Below are 25,270 nucleotides of genomic sequence, written 5' to 3'. Positions count from 1 at the left end.
CTTTAAAAACTTCCCCTCCAGTATGAGTAGCAACAAACCAATATTTAAAAAGCCTAAGTTGTCTGGAAGTACACAGTTTTCACTCTGAAAAGAGTTAGCACTCTCTTTTGCGCTAACATCACACCTAACAGAAAGGGAGAAACCAGAGTCTGCACAGAAAGCGTTGTAAAAAACAAGATTTCTCCTGCTGCACCTCCCCTCTGGATCCAATAGGAAAAACGTCTGCTTTTGCTGATTCTGTATTGGTTTTGCTAGCAGGCCTTCTTAACAATTTTCTTAACTAGTTGAGTATCCCAAAAAACTCTCAAGCAGAATAAAATGTCCCAGAAAGGGAAGAGGCAATGACACACTGCTAAAATAGCTAAAAATAATGATCCAGGTAGTAACAGTTTTAGCATTAAAACTTGTAATTTGGAATTCCTTTGCTTTCAGTCCCAAGCATTCCAACACGGGCAGTTCGTGTTTAATTAAAGGAAACTGAAGTTCCAGGGAAGATGTGTTTAATTTTCAGTGGGACATGTCCAAGAACTACTACTTTTGTTTCAGGTAACAACTAAAAAAAATGCTTGTTTGGAGCACTAAATTTTGAAAAGGCAAATGAGTAATAAGATACTGCAAATTATATTTGCTTAAGTATAACCAACAAAGGTTATTCTTCTATTCTTCTTTCCGGTAAATGATTTTAATTAAACCTAATACTCCCCAAATAAACCTTTAAAAGGTAAATGTTTTTCATATGACAAAACCATCTAAGATTCTTCTAGGCTTGTCATCAATTACCCACCTCCACCATTCCTTTCTTAATGACCCACCACCAGCAAAAACGTCGTCTTCCTGTTCGGCAGTATTGAAAGTAGACCCTACAGCCAGCCCCACGCTACTGCCCTATCTAGTTATCACAAAGACCTGATGCAAAAAAAAAAAAAAAAAAAAAAAAGGCCGGATGCATTCATAGGTGTGAGGCAAACCCAGGTAGGCTGTCTCTCCCTAGTTCTTGCCCCTACCAGACCAGGTAGGATGCACACCCTTTCAGTCTGGAACTTGGGCTTGGAGTGTGACAAAAGGCCCCTCTCAAACCTGCAGCTCCTAACAGTCCTAACAGTCCACGTCCTGTGAGATGTGTTATGACCTTTCCTGGTACTGTGCTCTTCTTTCTGACTCCTTCTCATGGTCAGTGAGCACAAGCCAGCCATGCAATAAAAAGTGGGTCTAGTTCTCAACATTTACATCCATCAAAAAAGTCTAAATCTCACTAAAGTAAAAAAGTAGTTTCAGTACTTAAAACAAATCTTGAATTAAGAGCACTCATTTTAATTAAAGTTTATGGCCTTAAAACATCAGTTAGAATAAAGTGTCCTCACTATACACAAAACTTACTAGCCAACAACAAATTCCAACTTCTCTTTGTACAATCTAAAGTGTCACCTCCTGTAGCACAGAGTGTAATGATAATTCTGAAATTATACACAAAACAGAGCCCCAAGCAATGGAAGTTTTTTTGGTTGTCATGTCATTCATTTGTTTATTTAATTTAAAAGTTCCTTGCAGAGTCCAAATATCAACCATATAAAGCACTCATTTAACTGGAATCTAATTCCACCTACCCTATTACTCCTACACAGATTTTTCCCCCTACGTGATGACAAGGCCAACTATAAGATTCACAAAGGCAATTAAACACAACAACAACGCCTGATTAGGGCAATAACTATATTATAAAACTACGCAGTAACTGTTAGAGCCTCGTAGTGTTAAAAATTACGGTAATAGACACTGGGTTAATAATCTTTTAATTAATCTCTAGTACCCACACAAACAGCCAAGCAAATGAGCAAAAATTAACAGAGCAAAATGATTTAATGACAGTAAAAAAGACCAACGCCAGAAGACAATACATCTACTCTGTGCTGATGACTTTAAGGAAAAAGTAGCAAACATTACACAAATCAACCAAAATTTTTGTTCAATTTGAACAGTAAAAACTCAAGTTTGTATTAATGAAATGAGATTTATACGGCCACTTTCTCTTAAAGCTTAATTTTTAAAAATTCTATTGAGAGAAAAGGGTCTTATACAATCCCTTTCAATAATTATCCAATGACCTTTAGTATAAACACTCAGTAAGGAAAAAAGTGTGCTTGACCCCACTTACTACCTGCGAGGGTCCTAACTTAGATTGGTTCAGCCTCAGTTTGCCCATCAGGTTTAATTCTGGTCTCTACATTCCAAAGGTTGATGGGAGCATTAAGGGAGGTATGAGTGGTTCTCTATAAACTATAAAATCCACACAAACAGTCCTTATTAAGTACAATCTCTTGCTCATCAAAGCCACTGGTTTCCGTATCAGAATGTCCTACGTTTTTGTGCTCAAAGTGGGGCTTGTTCAACTGACGACAATGAGAACATAGGATGCTAGAGAACCTAGAAGACCCCTGCATTTTCTACAAAAGACTTTATCGTGTCCCTATAAAATGGTCTAGAGACTCCAAAGGCTTAATCTAAGTTGTACTACTTATTTCCAAAGGATAGTTTTTAAAAATGAGGGAAAGTGGTCAAAAGCTACAAACTTGTTAAAAAATAAATAAATCCCAGGGATGTAACCTATAGCATAGTGACTATAGTTAATAAACTGTATTGTATATTTTAAAAGTTGGTAAAGAGATCTTAAATGGTCTCATCGCGAGATAAAGAATCCGTTAACTGTGTGCCAATGGTATGTTAGCGAGACTTTCTGTGGTGATCATTTCACAACATATACAGATATGGATTTATTAGTTTGTATTCCTAAAACTAATATTGTATGTCAACCATTATCAATAAAAAATTGGAAATAGCTTGAATATGTAAAGTTCATCTCATAATTTCAAAATTCTGTGCTAAAAATTCAAACTGCATAGCTCTAGTTCCAGCTGTTCCTACAATTAAAGCTAACACCAGCAGCAAGTATAACCATTTCCCATCTTATTTGAGATATTAGTTACACAGATTAGGAAATACTTCCCATCAAGTCCAGGACACTGTCATTCAGGGAAATAAATTTACAGATTTCCTCCTACTAAAAACTCTAAGACTACATATGTTTTAGGGAACTGAAAATAGTTTGAATAGTTTTTACACTTTCAAGACTTTTATATTTAATATTCTCTTATAAACATAAGAGTGGGTGAGTGGGGAGAAGGAAGGGATTTTAAAATGTTACATAACAGTGCTAAGCAAAAATTCTTATAAATTTTTCACATACTCCACTCAATCCTATTATTAAGGTACAACTTATTCTAATTCTCAGAGTTGCTTATTTCTTAGCTCCCCTGGAACGCTGTTATTAAGAACATATTATGAATTAAAAGAATTCATTAACATTTAAAACAGAAAATAAAATGTGTCTGGACTAGAAACCAACCAAGAGACAAACATTACATGCAGGGTGGCAATCTGTTCTTCTAAATAAATCTACTCATGCAATCTATCCTTCAGGGAATAGGGGGAAATCAGCTGGGGAATAGTTATCTGAAATACCTTTGGGAAGGTGAACAACCTTCTATTAAAGCTTGACACAAATAATGTAAAATAAAGCAAAACCTTTCCCAAAAATCACAAAGAAAAGGACATGGATCTGTGAATGGCACCTGAAGCAGTTTCCCATTAGCACCTTGTTGTGTGTGATGTTAGAAAGTTTGAGGGTTAAACAGATGAAAACACCTAAAGGGTAACATTACAGGGTTAGACAAGATGGAAAGCATTTCCCATGCAAGAATGAGCAGGATAGTCAAACCTGTACTGGTCCCTTCTACTGTGGAAAGCACAAAACAAAAAGTAGAGGGTACACTATCAGATGAAGCAAACAGATGTGAAAATCAATTTGATTTTAAGTAGCTCACTTTAAGAAGGCTCATTCTTACCCAGTATTACCATTTAGCACAATCTCGTATATATTCTCCATTTTGTTATAAGATTATTCAATACACTGTATGAAATAGTTAAAAGGAAATTATCCCACCCCACATTCTATTAGAAATCCTTTAGGACTAGACTATAAGGGGGGAAGGAGGGAAAAATAAAAAATAGCTTCTCCTAAGAATAAAGGATCCTCAGATGCCAAGGTATGGAGCAGAATGTACACCTGAGAGCATAAATAACAAGATTCTTAGCAAACACCCCAGTAGCTATGACCCAAAACTCTCTCCAGGGCAGGCCTTACCAGCGGGAGGCTGTCCATAAGAAGTTGCATAGGCGGTCTGCCCATAGGTCGCAGTGGTCTGAGCCTGGGTATAGCTGACATCAGTGGGCTGTCCATAGGTTCCATAACTCTGCTGCCCATATGCCTGCTCAAAGAAAATGGATACATACAAGAAGTATATATACTTATATATATATAACCTCGTATTTTAACAAAAAAAATTGATCAACTTATTTCTAAGTTTCTAAATTGGGAGAACCAAAGCCAAAAATACTGCTTTCTAGTAAAGACTGTAAAAACCAGACAAGTGATCACAGTATCATGAATGCTTGCTTTCCTTCATCTAATCCACTCATATTTTTATAAACTACAAAAAAGTTCCTGAGATAATGAGGCAAAATCTCAGTTAAATAATACAGATTAACAAGACACACTCAAGGGATAGGCAATAAAGGACCAGGTGTATAATTGCCAGCACTTAGTGTAGCACACTTTTAGCAACTGGAAACAATGTTAGGAAGACAAAATGAACCAAGGGAAAGAACATGAAAATAGGATTAAATCTGTTAGTTCTGAAAACCAGATTTTCAGCCTGACATCAAGATTTAAAAACTATTACACCACTTCAAAGAAAATGAACTAGAACACTGCAAGTCTCCTTAAGGTTAACACCTCAAGAACTGTCTTTCAAACTTGGACATCAGTAATACTTAAAACCTGGAAAAGTATGGGGCATTCTCCCAGATATTAGTAGCATGATCACATTCTAGATCTGAATGACCGGTTAGGGAAAATCTGCCAGAGACATCACACTTCTGTCTGTCCTAGAATGTCTCCATGGCTGTTATTAGTATCCATTTTATGTCACGGACCATTTCAGAATTTGAAGTAGTCTTGAGAAATTCTGAACACTAAGACACTAATTTCTAGAATCTGTTGGCCTAAGCTTTTAAACACAAACTCACGTACTGGAAAGAGCTCAGCAGCTCAGTGGCTAGACAGCCATACAGAGCTGACCCTGTCATTTAACTATGTGACTGGGCAAATGATCTATCTATGCACTGCAATTTTTTATCTGCAAAATGTCCTAATAACACATCCTTTTGCAGAACCACTGCAAAACTAAATAATTTAATAATTATTAAACATAATACAATATGCAGAAAGACCAAATTCTGAGCAAGGCACTTAACTTGAGAAATGATACTAGAAAGGTATGGAAAATTAGCAACTCCCAGTTTGGGGATGGTGTCATTTATAATGGTAACCCCATTGTCAAAGTTTAAAACGCCTGGGTATTTTTAAGATTATCAGCACATCATACTTTTCTATTACTTGATTTTTTAAAAAAAGAGCTGTATTAGCTATTTGTTTTGATGGCTGACAAATATTTTGTTTAGGGATGTAACTGCATATAATTATCTTAAAAATTACCTGGGTGGTCTGTGCATATCCTTGAGTTGGTTGGGCGGTGTATGCACTGTAGCTGTAAGAGAAATTAAATGCAAAAACTGAATATAGAACATTCAGACTCCATTATGAAATCCTCTACAACTCCAGGAGGCTTGGTACTCTAAAAACATAATCAATCACATCCAAAGTACTGTTATAAAAGACTAACTTACCCCTGCTGGGCTGCAGCTTGGCTGTAGGTACTGTAATCTAGAGAAAACAAGGAGAAAAAATAATGTGAAGTCAGCAGAGACAAGGAGAAAGAAAATGGGGGGAGGGAGGGGGAGGAATTCAGGTGCAGGAAGATAAATTCTTTAAACTGCTTCGAGAGGAAGTACAGGCCAACACAGGTCCACATGGGTATCTCTTCTCTCTTAACACCAAACCAAAAAATGAGTCTAAGCCAGTTAAACTCAGAAAGTTTGAAATACAGTGCCAGCTAATGAGGTCAAGATCAGCTGATTTGGCAGATACTTCGAAGGTTCCCATGACCACAACTCCCTCCCACCCCAACTGCAGGCTGTCATTTCAAATACATGATCATCATCCTAGGACTAAGAGAAAAAACAAGATGAACCAACAGGATCAAAAGTTTTACTTTCATATAAAAACGAAGCATGTCACAATATTATAATGTCTAACATCACACTGATTACATTAGCATCTATATCTCCCCCCAAACTAGTTTTTCTATCACTCCCGCATTTTAGCATTTTGAAAACCATCCCAATTCCTTAGCAGGGCGGTGACATGGAATGACAAAAAAGGACAGTCATCCCAATCCAGTATTTTTTAAGACCTTCCTGACTGTATCAGGACTACATCTTTACAATAAATCAAAGCTAGACACGATATAAATCACAGCAGAGTTAAGAAATCTTGATAACTGGCAGAGAAGAAAGCATGTAGTCTTTTTGGGAGTAATTTGCTTTTAGGTATCATCTTTTAGAAACTCAAAATAACTTCAACTCAAAAACAAAACCCTACAACTTTTCTTCCAGTCTCTTCTCTTTCTATATAATCTTTCCTGTAATTTCCCTTTTCATATGAAATGTAAAACATACATAAAAGGACTGAAAACTCTAGTTCACTGAGGTGTCTACAAGTAGTGAAAACAAAGAGGAAATAAAATGGTTAAGTTTTCACAGCACCACTGAACTAAACATATATTTTTTAAAAAGTCATTTCAAAAAAATCTGCCCAATGCTTTGCTCTCCACAAGAAATCTGTATCTTATCCCATGTTAGAAGGCAGTACTGCCATTAGCACTAAACAAAAGGGTCCTTTCTTTTTCAATCAGAAAGTAGCCCCTCATTTGAAAGCAACAGTGGACTTCTAGGTCTCCACGGAGGGGTTTCTACCCCCACTTTATCCAAAGTCTGCCTCACAGTCCACCTGGCCAGATTTTTTTTTTCTGAATCCATTTTTTAAGCAAGCTCACCTTTCTACTCTCTACCTTAACTACTTTCCTTCTTCTGTACACCCTTAAATCAGAATCCTGATTCATCAATATTATCAAATCAACTGCCCATGTATAATAAACACATTAATTTATTCAAAACAATCTTAAGGCATTTTAAGGTTAAACCTTAAGGCATTTTCCATAGCACTACAAGTCATGCTTTCTATGTAGTGCATAAAAGTAAATGCAAATCACTTCTTCCATGTGGCATTAACAAAACAAATGAAGCATCAAAAATAAAATATTTTAACCTACATTTCGCTGAGGTGTCTCATGTTAGAAATGATTCTAAATTGCTGACATGGAAGTTCAACTTTGCAAAAGGACTTTTACACAAGAACAGTTATGTAAAACAGAAAACTGGCAAAGCTGATATGGAACAAGGAATGATCTCAGATCAGTGTGAAACCAGCCCATCTAGTCCCACACTGGTGGACTAAGGGAGGTAGCAAATTTGTTTGAGAACTCATGTTACCTACCTACAACTCACAAACATTGTAGGGACTCAAAAATGTTAGTTACACAATGGTCAAAAAAAATTTTTTTTAAGCAGTCAGTCATGCTTTGTTTTTAACCCCCAAAACGTGCAGCTGAATATTTTACTAAAAATATGGGACAGGTTGAGAAAAGGGAGCCATAATCCAGGGGGCCGCTAAAGTGTTGGCAAGGTTCTCTTTCTTGGCGGTTACTTGGGAGTTTGCATTGTATTTCTTTGTTAAACTAAACATATACTCTACTCTTCTATACTTACTATACACGAGAAACATCTAACATTACCCAAAGTGTGGCTTTGAGATACTTTATAGTTCTCACTATCCAAAAAGTAGAGATTTAGAGCTTCAGGCTATGTAGGGAATTAGAGTACTATGGGGCAATTTGTGGGAACCAAATGCTTTGCTACAAGGTCAAGAAGTTAAGGGCTTAAAAGCTCTTGAAAGGTCTAGCTTCATGCTTTCATTTTGAAGGAAAGGAAACCAAAGTATGTGATTTCCCAAAGATCCTCCAGCTGGCCGACTACTGTGGGTCTACATAAAACACAACTGTAATTCTAATACAGTACGTGGAGATTTCCAATAAACAGCTTGGGCAAAGTAAACCAAGGAACTGGCATGTCCAGCCACGCAAAAATTTCACCATACACATTTAGACTCCCCACCGTTCAACAGGGAACGGAGAGTAGCACTCTCCCTTACAAAATTCAAACACTGCAAGGAAGAGGAAGGTGGAAAGAGCTCTGCGGAAACCACTTCCCACCAGGATGTGTCTTGGACTGTGGTATTTCAGAGTCCTCTTCCAGCGGCACTCTGAACCCTGGCACTAACAGCCAGCATTGACCTGCCGTTTACTGATCACACAGCTCGGGAAGGCTTAAATTGTAAGTTGCTGGATTCTGGACCCGTTTCAAACTGCATCGCACAAGGACCCAGAGCTTTTCCGGTCTTCCCTCGACTTCTCCCACCGCACGCAGGCCTGGTGTCAGAAGGCCTAAGAACACCCCCCTAGAGGCAAAAATGCCCCACCCTACCAATAACCGCAGGTTGGTGCACAAACAGGCCGCCAACTGCAGGGTGACGTTTAGGTTACAAGGTTAAACAACTCACGCATCCCTGACCACCCTAGATTGCCACATTCGAGCTCCCACCCCGAGCTTTCTTTCAAAGTCCAGCATGGGTCTCCTTTCCCTCGTCCGTCAGTCCACGAAATAAACAAGCCTGCAGGCCTAACCTGGGCGAATAAACTTGCGAGGCGATGGCTTAAGCAGAATTCAAACGCCGACTCGGGCCTTTTGTTTCTCCTAGGTCTACGAGGCCAGAATTTTCTTTCGGCGGGGATTTCTGGCCTCGCGATCTGGGTTGGTCTTATTATACAACGGATTTACCTCAGCGTTTGCTTAAAAATGGCCCTGGGAAGCCACTTAATTGCTTTTTGGAGAGTAAAGGAGGGGGCCTTAGTAAGAGTAGAACCGAAGCGGCCCGGGGGGCGGTGCTCTGAAGGGGGAAACACATTCCACCCAAAGCCCAGTAGGGCAGAAGTTCGGTTTGGGGCTGGAAGACGCCGAGAGGGCAGCTCGGCCGCGCCGGCCGCCCCAGCCGACCAGGCCATTACGGGGCGCCCGCTCATAGGTCGGCACCCCTCGGCTCACAAACCCACGATGCCTTTTTTATTGGCTTTTTTTTCCCTGGGCTTCTCTGCGAAGCAGAGTCGCCCTCCGGCTCGGGCCGCATCCCTGGCAATGGGGGAGGGGGAGAGTCAGAGAAGCGCGTTGCTGCGGCTCCTCCAGCAGCCGTCGACCCCCCCACCCCCCGCCGCCGCCGCCTCCGGGTTAGGGGTGCCGCGCTCGAGGCCTTGCCGAGCCCTCCCCCAGCCCCCACGCGGGGCCCCGGAGGCCGCAGGCCCCGCCCACGTGGCGGGCGGCCCGGAGCGCGGGGCCCGACGGCCGCCACACAATGGAGACCGCGGCAGGCCCCGCGCGCCCCCGCCGCCGCATGCACCTCGCGCGCCGGGGGCGCCGGAAGGTTCCAGAACCGGCCTTCCCGGTGGGGGGAGGGGAGAAGAACGCGGGCCCTCGAGCTCGTCGGGCCGCGGCGGGTACCTCACACCCCCTCGGCAGCTCCACTCAGTCGTCCCGGCCACCCCTAGAGACGAGCAGCCCCAGATTTGGGTGTCCCGGCCGTCGCCGGCGCGACCACTGTTCCCCCACACTCACCCGTGGACGCCATTTTCTCTCCTTCCCTCTCGTTCTCTCAACGTCCGTCTCCCTCTCGCTTTCCCTCTAGGCGCCGCACTGCGCAGGCGCGAAACCCGCAACCTCGGGCGCTACCATCGGGCCAGGCCACGGGGGTGAGAGAAAGAGGGATGAACCACAGTTTTCTCGTCCTTCCCGCCCTCAACTCCTGTCCCAGTGCTCTCTAAAGGGCGCTGAACTTGACGTGTGGGCCGAAATAGCACCGAAGGGTCCGGAGCGGCGGGTGAGCGGGTCTTGGTATCAAGCCGGAAAGATTCTCCGCACGAGGCTAAGCTCTTCGGAATGGTTTCGTCCGCTGGCTCTAGGGACCGTCTCTGAAGAGTCTGCCTTGGAGGGACACGGAGGCCGGCGGGAGGGCTGGGGGAAGGGACCCGGGCCTAGAACAACTGCTGACTAATCGGCGGGCGGCGGGGGAGGGGGTGGCGCGCCGGCTCGGCCGGGGTCACGCGCTCGAGTTCAGGCAGAATGGGCTCGGGGCTCTCTGGCCTCGCCGGGAAGCTGGAGTCCCGACTCCCAGCCAGGGGCCCCGCCCGGCCTTCCGGGGGCCGGGGGCGCGCTCTGCAGTGAGTACCCCGGACACGTGGCCTGGGCCGGAGGGGGAGGGGAGGGGGAGGGGGTCGAGGCGGGTGGGCTGGATGAGGCCCGGAACGCAGCACCCGATCCCGAGGCCCCCCCCCGCCCCCCCGTAACGGTCAAGATTGGGAAGGCCCTTTAATCTTAATCCCCCATCCAATACCCATATTTTTACAGAAGGGGAAACTGAAAGCCCAGGGAATTTGGGTACTTTTACTAAAGTCACAAAGCTGAGTCCGACCCACACCCCAGGACCCCCACTCTCTCTAGCACTCGGAAGAATCTTTCCCATCCTTCCCATTCTGTCCTCCGAGCTTCCCAGTAAGGTAGGCAGGGCCAGATGGTGCACAGCCCCATTTTATCGATGAAGAGACTGAGCCCCAGAGGGTTCCAGTTCTGTTTGTCCGTGGGCAAGTCCTTCGCCTTTGTAAAGTGCGAGTGGGCAGGTGGCTGTGAGGGTGCAAGAGGAGACTTGCAGTTGGTGTCTTGGCTCGAGGCAAGGCTGGCACCTGTCCGCCTTCCTGGACTCAATCTAGTCTCCTCAGGCAGGTGCCCAGGCCCAAGGAAGGGCAGGGCTCACCCAAATCTTTCCGCGGGACCTGGAGCCAAGCTAGAGTCTCTCTTTCAGTGAACGCATATGGAGAACTTGGGGATGAGTAAGAGGAGGGCACTCCCACCTGCCCCCTGCCCCCTGCCCAGACCACGGGTCCAGGAAGAAAGACAGGCCAAGCTGTGCTTTACTAGATAGGATAAGATCCATGAAGCAGGAGATGGGGACATTTGAACTGGGCTTCAAGGGGGTGAGTAGGAGTTTGCCTATTGGAGAGATGGAGGGAGGAATGTTGCAGGCAGAGGAGCTTTCTACATTTTCCTGGCAGGAAACAGGAAACCTACAGGTGGATTTTGATGCTGAGGTGGCCTTTGGCAAGGGAGCAAATGAAACAGTTTGGTCTCTCTGGGATTTTGCTTCTTGCCTCATGAAATCAGCTCACTAGGAATCTTGACACAGGCCTAGCCAGGGCTGAGGGGGTTTCAGCAAGTCCTGTGCCTTGTGGGTCAGAGCCTGAACCAGCTAGACTGGAGCAGCTGCTTCCATGTTGAGGCCCCCGCTCCTGGCTGGGCTAGCTGGTGACTACCTCTGTCTCCCACAATTGGCTGGGATGGCAGGCTACAGTTTATTAAGCAGGAGCTGTGGGCAGGGCCCTGCCTTAGTCCATTCCTTTTTCTCATCCTACAAGGAAAGGATTTTCTTAATTCTTATTTTACAGATGAGGAAGGAGAGGCTCAGAGGAAGGAAAACTTGTCCAAGGATGCACAGCAGGAAGAAGTGGAGGGGATGCTGGAACCTTCTTGCGAAAAGGGGGGTTTAGGGCCAGAGGAGCTGTGCTCAAAGCTGGAAGAAGGGGATGACTCCCTCCAGTGTCACTTTGTATGCACTCAGAGTGTGGGATTCCTGCCTCTTCTCCAGCCCTTCTGCCTCACCCCCTTCCTAATCTGCCTGCCCATTGGCTGGCCTCACCCCTCTAGCAAGGGAAGCTGAGCCTGCCTAGAGCTCTAAGGCTAGGCACAGTGGCTGGGCACAAAGGTGGCTGGTCTGCAGCCCAAGGAAAAAGGGAGGCAGAGTAAAGCTGGAGATGGCCCTGAGTTTGCCCTGGGAGGCTGTACCCTTTTTTAGGAAATCCAGAACCCCAGTTCAACTTCTCTGGCCTTGTGCCTCCCACTCTAGGCTCTTCTTCAGAGCCCTTTTGGCTCAGCCCCTCCCCATCCTCACACACAGGCAGAGGGGAGGGCAAGATCGTTAAATGCGTGGTTAGGATCTGAGCTCCTCTGTGGTCAAGTTGCTGGGCCTGCCTTTCCAGCTTCAGTCTCTACTTCTGTAAAATGGGGCCATTGGGAGGGTAGTTGAAAGGAAGTTGGATAAAAATTGCAGTCATAACCGTTGTTATTGTTTTCTTTCACCCCTAGCACACAGCCTCAAGACCACTTTTGACACCTTCAGCCTCACTATGCGTGCCCGAGGCCCCCCTGGCTTACCGTCCCCAGCGCTACCCCTTGCCTCCTCTGTCCTGATGCTGCTGCTGAGCAGCCTGTGGCTGGTGGGGGCTGGCCCCAGCCTTGCCCTGGCCCCGGAGCTGCTGCTGGACCCTTGGCAGGGTGAGGGCCAGCCCCACGGGCCTCAGAGGAGGCAGGAGACATGCTCTAGGGCCTGAGAACAGTTCGCAGGAGTGCCATGCATCCTGCACTGGTCAAGCAGGGAGAGGACCCAGTGCCTGGGGGAAGGTTAGCCTTGGACAGGAGCATGCCCAGCTCATCTGCAACCAAGAAGGGAGGGCAGAGCATCCAGGCAGAGGGGCCAGCAGAGGGGTGGGGGCCTGTAAGTAGGAATTTTTTTCAGGTGGCTTCCTTTTTTGGTGGCTTTCCCTTAAAATAAGAACTAAGGCTTTCAACTTAGTAGGAGAATGTGGAGGAGGTCCTGGGAGTTTAAGGAGTGACTCCAGCTGAGTGCCTGTTTCCCACCAAGATGTTAAGTTGAGTTGTTCTTGAGAGGCCCGAGTGGTGGGTCCAGCACTTTCTGGTTAACATAGCAGGGGAGCAGCCACAGCATTTAGAACCCCTTGGTCCCCTTCATGAGTGATTAAAGTGCTGGCAGTGGGCAGACTTTGGCTCCTGGGGAGAGGAGGCTCGGTTAGCTGGTGTCCCCCAGGGGGTGATTACCAACCTGGGACAGCCTTGGGGGTTAGGGCCACTAACCTGGCACATAAGCTCCTTCTCTCTCCCAGCACACCGGCTGCTGACCCATGCCCTAGGCCACACAGCCCTACCTGGCCTGCTCCTGAGTCTGCTGCTCCTGCCCACATTGGGCTGGTGGCAGGAGTGCCACCTGGGCACGCTGCGGTTCCTGCATGCCTCTGCCCTGCTCGCCCTGGCTGCTGGGCTCATGGGTGTGCTGCTGGCAGGCCTTGGGGTGTCCAGCGCAGCTGGTGGCTGCGGCTACATGCCTGTCCACCTGGCCATGCTGGCAGGGCAGGGTTACCACCCTAGACAGCCCCTGGGGATATTGCCACCGTGGCTGCTGCCATGGCTGCTGCTTGCCTTGACACCACTGCTCAGCTCTGAGCCACCCTTCCTGCAGCTATTCTGTGGCCTTCTTGCTGGCCTGGCCTGTATCCTTTGCCTGGGCTTGGGCCCGTGTGGACACGTGGGTTCTGTGGCTGGGCCCCCAGGGTGCCTGGGAGGGAAGTGGCACAAGGGGGTCAGGCCCAACAGTGCTGGGAAGAGCTACACAAACATTCCCAGAGCATCTCTGAGTTCTCTTCTAGCTGGCTCTGGGCAGGGGGGCTCAGGGCCAACAGCCAGGTAGAGATGCCAACTACAGTTTAAAGGGGAGCCCAGGAGGGCTGAGGTGGCCCAAGGAGCTGCCCAATCTGGCCCTCCCCCGTGGAGGTGGCACCTGAGCTAAGATGTGCAGGATGAGGGGTTCAGGGGAAGAGAAGTGAAAAAGAGCAGGCTGGACAGAGGGTATAGGAAGTGCAAGGCCAGGGTGAGAGTGAGCCTGGGGCTCAGCGCTGAAAGGGGGAATACTCGGTGCTGGTGGTGCAGATGCATTAAACACAGGCTTTTGCTCTCGAGATGTTTAATGCCAGCTGGGGGAAACTGTGCCTTTGGAGGGAACAGTAGGCACAGGCTGGTCCCCCGACCATGATTTTTTAGGCCTGGAGACACTAGCTGCCCAGGCCTGGTTGGATCCTGGAGTGGGGAGTATGTTGCCCTGACCGAGGGCAATGGGGAGGGTGCCAGTGGGCCCAAGGGCGGGCCTTGTATCAGACCTGAGCAGTCTCACAGGGCTCTGGGAACAGAGCAGGCAGGGGGTGGCTGAAATGGGAGGAGACCGCTTTTGTGGGGAGACACACTGGCTCTACCTCTTACTGGCAGGTCCCCTTTCTAAGGGCTTCCACCTTGCCCGAGAGCCAGAGCTGACTAGGGTGGGGAGACATGAGGGAATGCCTGTCACACACTTGGCTCAGGGCCCAGTGGGCCATGTGGGCTCACCCCTGGCTCGTTTTGGTTTTCCTTGACCAGCCGCCCTGCCCTGGGCAGACAGATGCAGCCGGGGCGTTCCAGTGGCTGGAGCTCTCTGAGAGGCGGCTGCAAGCGCTGCAGGAAGGTGCCTTGTGCAGAGCCCTGGCAGGGTGCTGGCCATTCAGACTCCTTCCTACCCCAGGCAGCCTAGCCGAGCTGCCGGTCATCCATCCTGCTGCAGCGAGGTGAGCGCGATGCTGAAGACACTGGTCCTGCTGGCGGAAGCTGTGGCAGTGGCCGGCAGTCAGGCCCTCTTTTGCTTCTGCTCCTCCAGGCCTCCCACCCCTGGACTTCCTTACATGGCTTCCCCTAGCCTCTGGTCCCGCAGTGAAGGCTCGGCCCAGCTCCCACCAGGCCTGGGGTCTGTGCAGCAGACCTGGGAGGGCTCCTCAGAGGTGGGAGCAGTCTGGGCCGGGCCCAGCTTCCCCCCCGGGACCCCGCTGTGGGCAGCCCTGGATGAGCAAATGCTGCAGGAGGGGATCCAGGCCTCACTCCTTGAGGGGCCAGCCCAGTGTCCTGAGAGCCCACTATGGCTGCCTAAGTCCTCCGTCTCCTCTCTGCGGTAAGGCGGGTGGGCAGGGGTGGGTCCCCTGGTACAGGGGCTGGAGGTGGCCCTGACGTTCCCTCCCTGTTCCCCTTTCCCCATCCCACAGGCTGCAGCAGCTGGAGCGCATGGGCTTCCCGACAGAGCAGGCAGTGGTGGCACTGGCTGCCACAGGCCGAGTGGAGGGTGCTGTGTCACTGCTGGTTGGCGGGGAGGTGGGCCCTGAGGCCCTGGTGACTCAGGGGAGGGGCGGGCCTGCTCACCCTGAGGGTCCTGGTCCCCCCTAGCACATGTAGGCCCTCAAGTGACCAGAGCCCTGGCCTGTCTGCTGAGAATCATAGTGGGGTACAGGAGATGCCCCTCCAGCACCCCACCCTGGTACTGCTTAGAATAAAAACCAGTTCATTTTTCAACCTGGACCTCTTTGGGGACAGCAGTTGTGTCTGACTCTTCTGTGTTGGGAACAGGGGAGATGAATAAATGAATTAGCAGTGAAGGAATGATGCGTTATAGAACAGCCCCTTGACGTGCAGAGACCGCGTTACTGCCTTTGAACTGTGCAGGAAGCCATGTCTTCCACCTTGGGACAGAGGACCTTGTGCTGGGCTGGACCCCCTGCCAAGGAGCATTCTCCATGGCTCCTTTCCCAGCTAGTTTCTCCCTAGTCGTAGGTCTCCACCTCCACGAAGACCTGCCTCCAGGAGACTTTTCCTGTCCCCTAGGAATATCCCCCAGTGCCCCTGCTGGACTAGGGGCCGGTTCATCCATCTCTTCAGGCCTGGGAGGCTCATGGCTGGTGCCTGTGTCCTGCTGGGCCCCCTGCTCAGGAAGCAATGTGGGGGTGCCATGGGGAGAAGCTTCTGCAGCTTTGAAGAGGCAGCTCCTCCCTCCTGGTGCCCCCTCAGCCCTTGCCCTGGTCCCAGGAGCCAGAGGGCAGAAGGTGGAGCATGGGCCTGAGATGCCGATGGGCAGTGGGGAGAGATGAGGCCGAGGGGTGCTTGGGAAGCTGGACTTTGGGCAGTGGTGCGGGGAACTGTGTGTCCTGGAGCAGCCTGCGTACTAATCCACGTCAGGGGGCCCTACCCCAGGCTGGAGCCAGAGGGGAGAGGTTGCAGAGACGGGAAACAGACCGGAAGCAGACCGGGCAGCCTGAAGGCCACGCCCTCCCCTTATGGGTGAGGAAGCTGAGACTGGGAGGCTGCGGGTCACCCAGTCTGGGGGCTGCACCAAGGCCTGGCAGCCCCTTGCTCCCCAGGCCTCAGAAGCTGCCACCACTGCTGGGCACCTGGCCAGGGGGTGGGGGCAGCCTGCCCCTCTGCCCTGCTCCCCTGCCCCCTCAGCCCCACGGGGGCCCACCTCACAGCTCTGCGTCGTGCATGCGCAGGGCTCCTGGCCCTGCCCAGCCACACCCCATCTATGCATACAGTGAGACACGCCAAGGGGACATTAGACTGGGGGCCTTTATTGGCTGGAGATGTCTACCTCCAGGGGGCTCCTCCCTCTCCATGCCCCCACCCCCACATGGGACATGGGAGGGGCTGGGGGCTTCAGGGGCAGGACCTATGCAAGGAATCCCTGCATCCTGCCTATTGAGCTCAGGGTGGGGACCCAGCACCAGTAATCAAGGAGAGGAGGAGTGTGTTGGGCTCCCCAAGGTTTGGTTGAGGAGGAGGGGGAGGTGAGCCCTTCCCCATCTGCCCTGCATGTGCCAAGGGCCCAGCCGAGCCCCAGCTCCTGGCTCCCTTCAGCACCTACAGGCCCCGAGGCTTGGGCAGCTGATAAGACTCGAACCCACCACCCCTTCTCTGCAGGCCTGCAGCATCCTAGTTCACAGAGGGAGGTGGAGGCCCAGGGCCCTGAGCAAGGCCTCACCTCTTGCCTGGGCTGCCCCTCCCTCTCAGGCCACTGTGCTTTCTCAGTTTCCTATTCGGCTTACAGGGGGAGTCAGGACCAAGACTTGCCCATCCCAAAGGCCTAGGCGGCAGAAGGGACCCTGAGGACATTAATAAATACCGATGGGCGGTCCCTGGAGGCAGTTGGCCAAGTCCAGGCTGGGAAGGGAAGCCTGGCCTGGTCTGCCCCTAGGGCCGCCCCCGCCCTCAGCCTCTCTCGTTGCGGCTCCTGGGGGCCACGATCCGGTAGTTGGCCGCGTGTCCTCCCCTCTTGCCCCGCAGGAGGCTGGGAGTGCCCGTGCCGGCAGGGCCTGCCCCCGACCCCTCTGGTTCTGCCGGAGGGAAGGAGAAAGTCAGGGTTAGTGAGGTTTGTGTGAGGTGCCTATCTCCCTTCAGCCCTCCGGGCTGGGGCGCTGGATACGCTGCCAGGTGCATTGTGCCCTGGCATCTGGGAGGCAGAGCTGTGAGAAAGAAGGCTGTTTACAAGCTGGTTAGTGCCTCCCCTTCCCTGCCTGGCGTTATCAGCTCCCCACCCCATGAGAGCACTCAGGGCCTCTATTTGATTTGATTTTCTCTGTCAAGTGAGGATAAATGAACCTGCGATCTTTCTGAAATGCTTGGCAGGTAGTGAATGCTCCATAAAAGTATAGTTCTTTTTCAGGGGGTAGAGATGTGCCCTGAATCCTCCCCCTTTCACAGCTGGGTAAGCTAAGGTCAGGGAATAGACTGACTTTCTCCTCTCCTTGGGTTAGGGCACCTGTGGTGAGGAGTTGAGGAAAGTCAGGCTCTACACCTACTGTACAGCTTTGGGTAAGTCTAATCTCTGTCAGGGCATCAGTTGCTTCATCTCTAAAACAAGGAGGGATAGTTCCAGATATACTCTGAAGTCCTGGCCAACTCCAATAATTAAAATTAGTTCTAATATGGCTATGGTGAAACATGCCCCAACCTGGAAACAGGTTGTCCTGCAAGAGTGAAACTGAATAATTGGCATTCTTGCCACCTAGAAAACTCCTACTCATCCTTCAACACTCAAGTGAGGCCTAACTCCTCCAAGAAGTCTTCTGCTCCCAACTTTTAGTAACTTTCAGTTCCTCTCTAACTTTAGTAAGTAGTTCAGGTAGGTCAGAATGGGCTATTTATTGAGAGGAACACTCAAAGAGCAGAGCCCTAGGATGGGGAACTTGGCTGAGCCTCCAAAAGGCTGTTCAAAGGGAGAGACACTTGGACTCTGGTGAGCACCAGCTTCCCATTGGGGCACTGCCAGGGTAGTGGGCTACACCCTCATAATCACAGCTGTCAAGCACTCTGACCTTGTGCCCCAGCCTCCCATACACCTCTGGTCTGAAATTTGAGGCCCCTGGGTCAGACAGGTGTGTGTGGTCACAGTCAAGGCAGACTGCATGCCTCTTCAGGAGGAGAGGGGCACGGAGCTCAGGCTCCCACATCCCCTAGGGCCAACTCCTGGCCCCCCCGTGTACCAATTATGTGGTTTTGGGCAAGTCACAGGATCTTCAAGTCTCATCCGGAACAGGGGAACCATTGTGGTTAAATATTTAAGGTGACCAGAAGTGCAAAGTGGTTTTCACAGTAAATGCTGGATTATTATGGACACTAAGTGTGATTCTGACCCAGGTCTCCTGCACTGTGAGTTGGTCATGAGATGCTGTTCAGACACAATCAAATTCTGGGCCCCTGGTTTCCCCAGGGCCCTCCTCAGTGCCTGGTAGAGCAGAGGTGTCAGTAAACTTTTGTTGATGGAGCAAGAAGAGCCAGTGCTTTAGAGGACAGACCTATGGTGGATCCCAGGCCTCCCCACTGCTCTCGCTATGACTCTGAGATCGTGTGAGTTCTTTGCACTTCTGTTTCTTCATCTGTGAAATGAGCATCCACCTAGCAGGCCTGTTAAAAGGGCTGGGTGTGTGGGGATCCTTGGGTTGCTCAGTGGTTTGGCGCCTGCCTTCGGCCCAGGGTGTGATCCTGGAGTCCCGGGATCGAGTCCCACAACGGGCTCCCCGCATGGAGCCTGCTTCTCCCTCTGCCTGTGTCTCTGCCTCTCTCTGTGTGTGTCTCTCATGAATGAATAAATCAATAAAATCTTAAAAAAAAAAGGGGGGGCTGAGTGTGAATCTCCTAGCCCGGTGGCCTGGATGTGTGACGGCTGTTACTATCTCTTCATTATTGCATATAACCTAAACATAAGCCCAATCTGGGTCTTTAGGTAGGCTCCTGCTGTGTATGATGGATGATGGGGAAAGTTCCTTCTTTGCTCTCCTCTCACCTCCCTTCTAGGGCCACAATGCAAGCTGGCTCCTGGGGTCACTCAACTGGGGTTGTGGCCACAGTGAGTGAGTGTAGCCCTTCTTAGGTGACCGGCACACTCTCCCTGGGCTGCTGGACACAGAGGTGACCGAAGTGGAGGTGGGGTACAGACCAAGGGCTACAATGCGTCCCTTCTGGCTTCTCTCCCAATACTGACAGGAGGTGGGGGGCACCTGAAAAAGCCTGGGATTTGGTACTTGGGCCCTAAACTGTTAAAGGGAGCGGAAGTCTGGGAGATGGTCGCTGATGTTTCTAAAAGCTAGAGAAGCCCTGAGGCAAGGTGGGGAGAGCTTCGGAAGCAGACTACATGCCCCTTCCAGCCTGCAGGCCTTTGTCCACGCAGGACTGTCTTTCTATCTTCTTGCTCTCACACTCGTAGGGCTCTTCCGTGACCCAATGCAGGTGTCCCCTCTCGCAAGAAGTCTTCTCCACCCCACAGCCGGAAGTGATTGCCACTCACTCACATCCTTTGGTGTTCCTGTATCCCATGGCCCTCATCTCTGTAGACACTGAGGGCACCCTATTGCTTGATGGGCCCAGAGCATCTGCCCTGACTTGGCACTCAGTAGGGGCATAACCTACAGTTTTGCTGAATGAAAGAGGCTTGGCTGTCATCCTGGCCCTCCTTCCTGCTTGGGGACTCAGTTTCCCCAAATGTAAACTAGACGCAAAGTTGGACATGATGTCCAAGGCCTTTGTGGACTAGTTTACTAGGATTGGGCTGTGAGATGGGGCCGCTGGAGTGGGGAGAAGGATGGTCACGGGGCCTCTTAGCCGGTAGATGAGGACCAGAGCTCAGCCTGGAGGGTGGTCAATCCCTGCCTCTCTCCAGGGCCACCCACAGGCTCTGGTTTAATGGGGAGAGCCCTCCTTAGCCCCACCATGAAAAGCCAGGCACAAGGAAGGGTGCAGTCCACTTGGTGTCTAAGCTCCTTCCATGACTTCTACTTCCCTTTAAGAGCCTTCTCAAACTGGGCCCTGCCAGATTCTCTATCCTCAGCTGTCACTCCTTAGCAGCCTCATAGAACAGTCAAGCTTCATGCTGTTCCTCTGCCTGTTTATTCATTCTGATCCTTGCCCTCCAGGTCCATATAGATGATACCTCCTCCAGGAAGCCCTCCCTGAGATGCCCAGCCTCGGTCAGAGGCACTTCTGTGTTGTCATAGCACTCACTCCACCATGGTATTCCTCACCCTCGGTTTAACAGTTCCAGGGCAACCCCGGCATCCCTGCACCCTACACTCCACAAGAACAGGACTATGTCTGTCTTATCTGGGAGCCTGTGGCTGCCAGCCAAGTGTCAGACACCGTCTGCTGGTCGGCTGGAAGAATTAGAGAAGGAGTGTCTGCTGGCCTGGGTCCACTAGTGGGAGGTGACTTCTGTGTCCCTAGGCTCTTCCTGGAAGGGGCCGCCCCTATCTGCCCACCCTGCCATTACCTGGCCAGATGATGGCTTCCAGCAGGGTGACTCGTCTGGCCAGGAGCTCCAGCTGAGCCTGCTGCTGCAGGAAGCTCTGTAAGCTAGGAGCCTGATGGGAGATCAAGAAGAGCAAGACGGTGCGAGTCCGGCCTCCAAGGGCTGGGCCGGAGAGCCGAGGGTGGGGTGTAGGGGCAGCCACCGGCCGGCTTCGAGGCAGGAGCCTGCCTGGATGTGAGTCTCTCTTGAGACCTTGGTCTCCCCTTCTAAGTGGGGAGGGGGCTTGCCTGGCTCCTCAAGTGATCAGATGAATGGTGAAAGTGGTGGGTAAATGCCTGGGGTGGGGGTCTGGCTCTCTCTGGCCCCTGAAGGGACCTGCAGGATGGGTTATGAGGACCAGAGGGGGAACTGCAACTGTAAGGGAGATACTTGGGGCCAAGAAGGCCTGCCCTGTGAGAGCCTCATAAGGCTTTTGGGGGAGGGGAGGTCGGAACTGGAGCGGCCTGAGCCTGGCTTCATCACCCACAGTCCCTTGAACTTCCAGAGTCTAGCTCCGTAACCTGTTGTCCTGTGAGCTTGGAGACTGGCTCTGTTACCTGCAACTTCTGTAGAGCTGAATGAAGCCTGACTTCATTATCCACGATCCCCTCCTCTGCTGCAGTCTGGCTCTGTTTCCCACAATCCCCTGGTGGTCTGGAGTTTGGCCCCACTGCCCCGAAGTTCTTCCAAACTCAAAATCTGTCACCTCTGCTTCCCCTGCAGGCCTGGAAACCATATTACCCACAATGCCCAGAGGCGCAGGTCTGACCACAGAGGTGGTAGGCCCAGGTTTCTAGGGGCCCCCTTTTCTTTTTTTTGGGGGGGGGGCCCCTTTTCACCTGTGGAAGAGGGACCAGCCATGGAGGGATGGGGGGCCTTGCTCTCTCAGGTCCTCACCTGCCTGGGGCAGGCACCTTCTCCAGTCTCATGACTGGGTCCAGGCAGCTCCACCCCGGGAGGGCCTGGGGAAGGCTAGCGGGTGGGGGCTGGGCTGTCTGTCCGTCTGTCTGTCTCTACTCACCATAGAGCCCAATCATTGTTTCCAAGATTAAAACCCTCTCAGCTAAAATCTTCAAAGCCTCGCGTAGTTGGTGCAACCCCTCCCCCTGCGGAGGAAAGAGACAGATGCAGCCGTGAAGGGGGCAAGGAAGGGGGCCCTGCAAAGCTTGTTGGTGGCCCATGCCCCACCCCGGACATGCACCTGCAGCCCTGCACCACCAGCCACAGCCCACGGCCCTCGGACAGCCAGGATAAGACCGGGAGAGGACGAGTTGGGGTGGGGGCGGGTAAGACAGGTGGAAGCAGCCCCCTCAGTAAGTCCTGATGGGTTCCAGCTGGCTGCTCTCTGCCCACACCCCTGCACATCTGCTGCACTGGTGGCAGGGGGATCCCAATCCACAGGGGCCATGCCACTGTCCCAGAGCCTGCCACTGAACCTGCCCTAGAGGCTGTCATGGGGCACACCTGAATCTCTGTTGCCTGACACCTGCAGGATTCCTGCCACATCCCTGGCCACCTGCACTCTTGTTGACTTAATATTCTTTAAACTGAGTCACTTTTTGCCTTAATACTACATTAATCTCACTCTAACGGCTTCAATCAGTGGGAGGGAACAGGCTACTTACCGATATCCTTTCCATTCACATCAAAATGAATATATGCAAGCAAAATTATAAAATGTTTGCGTGGCATCACTTTTGGGAAGTTGTACTTAAAATGCTGGAAGAGCTGAGGTTCAGTCCACTCCCCAGCTCTTTTCACTTTGGACTCCTCCCTCCCCAGGCTCTGACTATTCCAAGTCCATATTCTGGACATCCTGGAATTAGGCTCCCGAAGCCCCACCCTCCCTTCTGGGCAGTACCCAGGGATGTGGCAGGGGGCCCCCCAGCCCCTCCCCCAGCCTGCCCCTTGGCAACAGCATCAGCTGCCACCCAGGGCTCCTGCCAGCCCTCGTGTTCACTTCCAATTTGTGTGTCTGTCCTTTCCTTATCCAGCACGAGGTCCACAGTCTGGCTGAACCTCCCACTCCCTCACTCTTCCTCTCTCCTGGTCCAGACTAAAGCTATTTCCGGAATGTTGATATGGTAATTCCAACAGAGCACCAGGACAGCAAGAACTATTCCAGCCCTGACGTATCTGGGAGTCTCTCTCGGCATCCTTTACTTCGTACAGACCAAGTGCACGGAGGGCCAGAACATGTACATTGCTACAAGAGGTCCAACCCTTTATGGTTCACCAAAACATCTAACAGCCGAGAGACCGTCCACCACGTGAGCCTGCTGTGGCATTGCTGGGACTGTCCATTGTAACCCGGCTGTCCTGTCCACAGCATAAGGACTGGGCTACCCTCAGGCCACTAAGTGGCCACTGCAGCCGAAGAGCCACAGGGTCACCATGGGCCACACACCAAAGTAATCCTTCTTCAAGTATTACAGGAGCAGGATCTAAAAATGGATGACCTTCAAAAATTATGTTAAGCCTCCCGGCATGGGCAGTGGGACAAGCTGACATCACGAACCTTCTGGTAAGATGTAATAAGAGGGCACTACCTCCACTACTGCTCCTGCCGAGAGCATTTAACTGCATCTCATCACGAGGAAACAATCAGACAAATCTAGATGGTGGAATATTCACAAAAAGACAAAGTCAAGAGAAAGTAGGAAAGGACAGGGAGGGACACCTAGGTGGCTCAGTGGTTGAGCATTTGCCTTCAGCTCAAGTCGTGATCCCAGGGTCCTGGGATTGAATCCCGCACCAGGCTCCCCACAGGGAGCCTGCTTCTCTCTCTGCCTATGTCTCTGCCTCTCTCTCTGTGTCTCTTGTGAATAAATAGATGGAATCTTTAAAAAAACAAAGGACAGGGACTGTTCTAGATTACAAGACACCAGAGATGGAACAACCAAATGCAATGTGTGAATCTTGATTAGATCTTAGATTAGAAAAAAAAAAAAAAACAGCTAAGAAAGGCATTTTGGGGATGACTGGTAAAATTTGTATATAAGTTAAGTGATACAGAACTTGATGTCATCATTTCATTGAATTAATGTCTGCTTTCTTAGATGTGATGGTGGGTTGTATTGGGGCTTTTTGGGAGAATGTCCATATTCTTTTGAGATACACACTGATGTGTTAGGGGAAATGTGGATGGGGTTTGCAGCTTACTTTCAAATAGATTTTTAAAAAGTCTATAAATATAAATAAAGAGAAAGAACAAATGTGCCAAATACTAATAGTTGGTCAGTCTACAGGAAGGCAGAATGATATTCATTATACTGAGTTTTCTGCATATTTGAACATCTCCCAAATGAAAATTGGAAGAGAGGTGCCTGGCTGGCTTATTCTGTAGAGCATGTGCCTCTTGATCTCAGGGTCATAAGTTTGAGACCCATATTGGGTGTAGGGATTGCTTAAAAATAAAATCTTTATTAAAAACAAACAAAAAAGGAAATTGGAGGAAAAAATGAAAAATAAAATCCTGCTATTTGGATCCCTTCTAAGATGAGTGGCCTGTTGTTTGTGCTGATAACCCCCCCAATCCCCGCTTGGCCTGGACTGAGTGTCCAGGGCCTGCTGGACACCCCCACTCAGCTTTAACACAGACAGCTCCCACTTTCCTTGGACAGAACCCAGTAGGGCAACTTCTCCTGGCTCTCTACTGTAAAGGTTGCCTTAACTTCTCACTCTCTGTTACAGCCAAACTAGCACCAAGTATCTCTTAATCCATTGACATCCATCCATCCTCACTGTTCTCCCTTCCAGTTCCAGCCCCCTGGTCTCTTGCCTGGATGACCACAACAGACTCCCTCCTGCTGTCTCTCTGCTTCTCCCGTGTTGCTCCCTTCTGTCTTTTCTCCACGCGTAGTCAGAGGAGCTGTTTGCAAACAAAACTCTGCGTCCCTTCCCTGCTGTTAATACTTCAATGACTCCCCACTGTCCACAGAACAAAGTTCAAATTCCTCAATGTGGCCTCTTAAGTCCTGAAAGCCTGTTTGGCCTCCGTCTCACCCCTTGACTGTCACACTGTACCAGGCCAAGTATTTGCAGCTCCTTGAATACACCAGGCTCACTCCGGCCCTTGGCCTTCGAACATGATGTTCTCTCTCCTCTGTCTGGTTAATGCACCTTTCAGGCCTCAGTCCTCATCTTCTCCAGGAGGATGCTAAATCCTCTGCCATCACAGCTGAGCTCCCTCTCTCCTATGGCCACTGGTTACTGTTCTGATCCCCCCATCCCACTGTGACCCACCTTGAGGGTAGGGACTGTCCAAATCACATCTATGTCTACAGTGCCCAGCCTGGGACCTGGCACCCACCGAGGAGGGGCTGGTTTCCCTGGTCCTGGGAGCTGAAAATCCCGGGCTTCAGTTCCGCTCTGCCAACAATTTGCTCTGTGGGAGTTGGACCTCAGTTTTTCCTGTCCGAATAAGGGGGTACGAGCTTTGGTCTAGATGGGCCGGCTCAGCTCAGTCACTCTGGGGCAGTGCCTGCAGTTCATGCTCATGACCACTGGGTGTCACTGCTGAGCCAGTCTGGCCAGTGGTTCAGGTCTACCCGGGGGTTAGTAGGA

At 50.3% G+C, this 25,270-nt stretch overlaps 3 protein-coding genes across 35 annotated transcripts in view; 1 reads left to right on the top strand and 2 right to left on the bottom strand.

The window, feature by feature from the left end:
- EWSR1 (EWS RNA binding protein 1) overlaps positions 1–10,183 on the bottom strand; it is a 28,969-nt gene extending 18,786 nt beyond the window's left edge. Inside the window, exons 1-5 of one of the 8 annotated variants that reach the window (XM_077874202.1) lie at positions 9,799–10,183; positions 5,803–5,839; positions 5,612–5,663; positions 4,199–4,325; positions 3,773–3,790 (exon numbers count right to left, since the gene is read on the bottom strand). In XM_077874202.1, the coding sequence (XP_077730328.1) occupies positions 3,773–3,790; positions 4,199–4,325; positions 5,612–5,663; positions 5,803–5,839; positions 9,799–9,811 (247 nt within the window). In that variant the 5' untranslated portion in view covers positions 9,812–10,183. The remainder of the gene's footprint in view (positions 1–3,772; positions 3,791–4,198; positions 4,326–5,611; positions 5,664–5,802; positions 5,840–9,798) is intronic. The other 7 variants (XM_077874205.1, XM_077874203.1, XM_077874208.1 and 4 more) reach the window with 7 other exon arrangements.
- RHBDD3 (rhomboid domain containing 3) lies at positions 9,713–15,465 on the top strand. 9 transcript variants are annotated; one of them, XM_077874231.1, is made up of 8 exons: positions 10,523–10,736; positions 11,039–11,210; positions 11,679–11,839; positions 12,376–12,564; positions 13,191–13,574; positions 14,513–14,675; positions 14,765–15,052; positions 15,144–15,465. In XM_077874231.1, the coding sequence occupies exons 4-8, from the start codon at positions 12,417–12,419 to the stop codon at positions 15,319–15,321; spliced, it is 1,161 nt and encodes a 386-aa protein (XP_077730357.1). In that variant the 5' UTR covers positions 10,523–10,736; positions 11,039–11,210; positions 11,679–11,839; positions 12,376–12,416; the 3' UTR covers positions 15,322–15,465. The 9 variants fall into 9 exon arrangements, with proteins under 9 accessions (XP_077730361.1, XP_077730359.1, XP_077730354.1 ...); XM_077874233.1 differs by lacking the exons at positions 10,523–10,736; positions 11,039–11,210 and adding an exon at positions 9,715–10,060; XM_077874228.1 differs by lacking the exons at positions 10,523–10,736; positions 11,039–11,210 and adding an exon at positions 10,187–10,400.
- Positions 15,466–16,476: 1,011 nt separating this feature from the next.
- Positions 16,477–25,270, bottom strand: part of EMID1 (EMI domain containing 1) — a 50,731-nt gene continuing 41,937 nt past the window's right edge. For 4 of the 18 annotated variants that reach the window (XM_077874211.1, XM_077874213.1, XM_077874212.1 and 1 more), the window contains 4 exons: positions 21,726–21,810; positions 21,262–21,421; positions 20,687–20,777; positions 16,477–17,258 (listed from right to left, as the gene is read on the bottom strand). In XM_077874211.1, the coding sequence (XP_077730337.1) occupies positions 17,037–17,258; positions 20,687–20,777; positions 21,262–21,421; positions 21,726–21,810 (558 nt within the window). In that variant the 3' untranslated portion in view covers positions 16,477–17,036. Of the gene's footprint in view, positions 17,259–20,686; positions 20,778–21,261; positions 21,430–21,725; positions 21,811–25,016; positions 25,118–25,270 lie in introns of those variants that run through there. The other 14 variants (XM_077874216.1, XM_077874225.1, XM_077874219.1 and 11 more) reach the window with 9 other exon arrangements.

This window comes from Canis aureus, chromosome 27 (genome assembly GCF_053574225.1).
Source record: "Canis aureus isolate CA01 chromosome 27, VMU_Caureus_v.1.0, whole genome shotgun sequence".
NCBI classification, from domain to species: domain Eukaryota; kingdom Metazoa; phylum Chordata; class Mammalia; order Carnivora; family Canidae; genus Canis; species Canis aureus.
The sequence above is the reverse complement of the archived record's forward strand: the minus strand, read 5'-3'. Positions and strand labels throughout refer to the sequence as shown.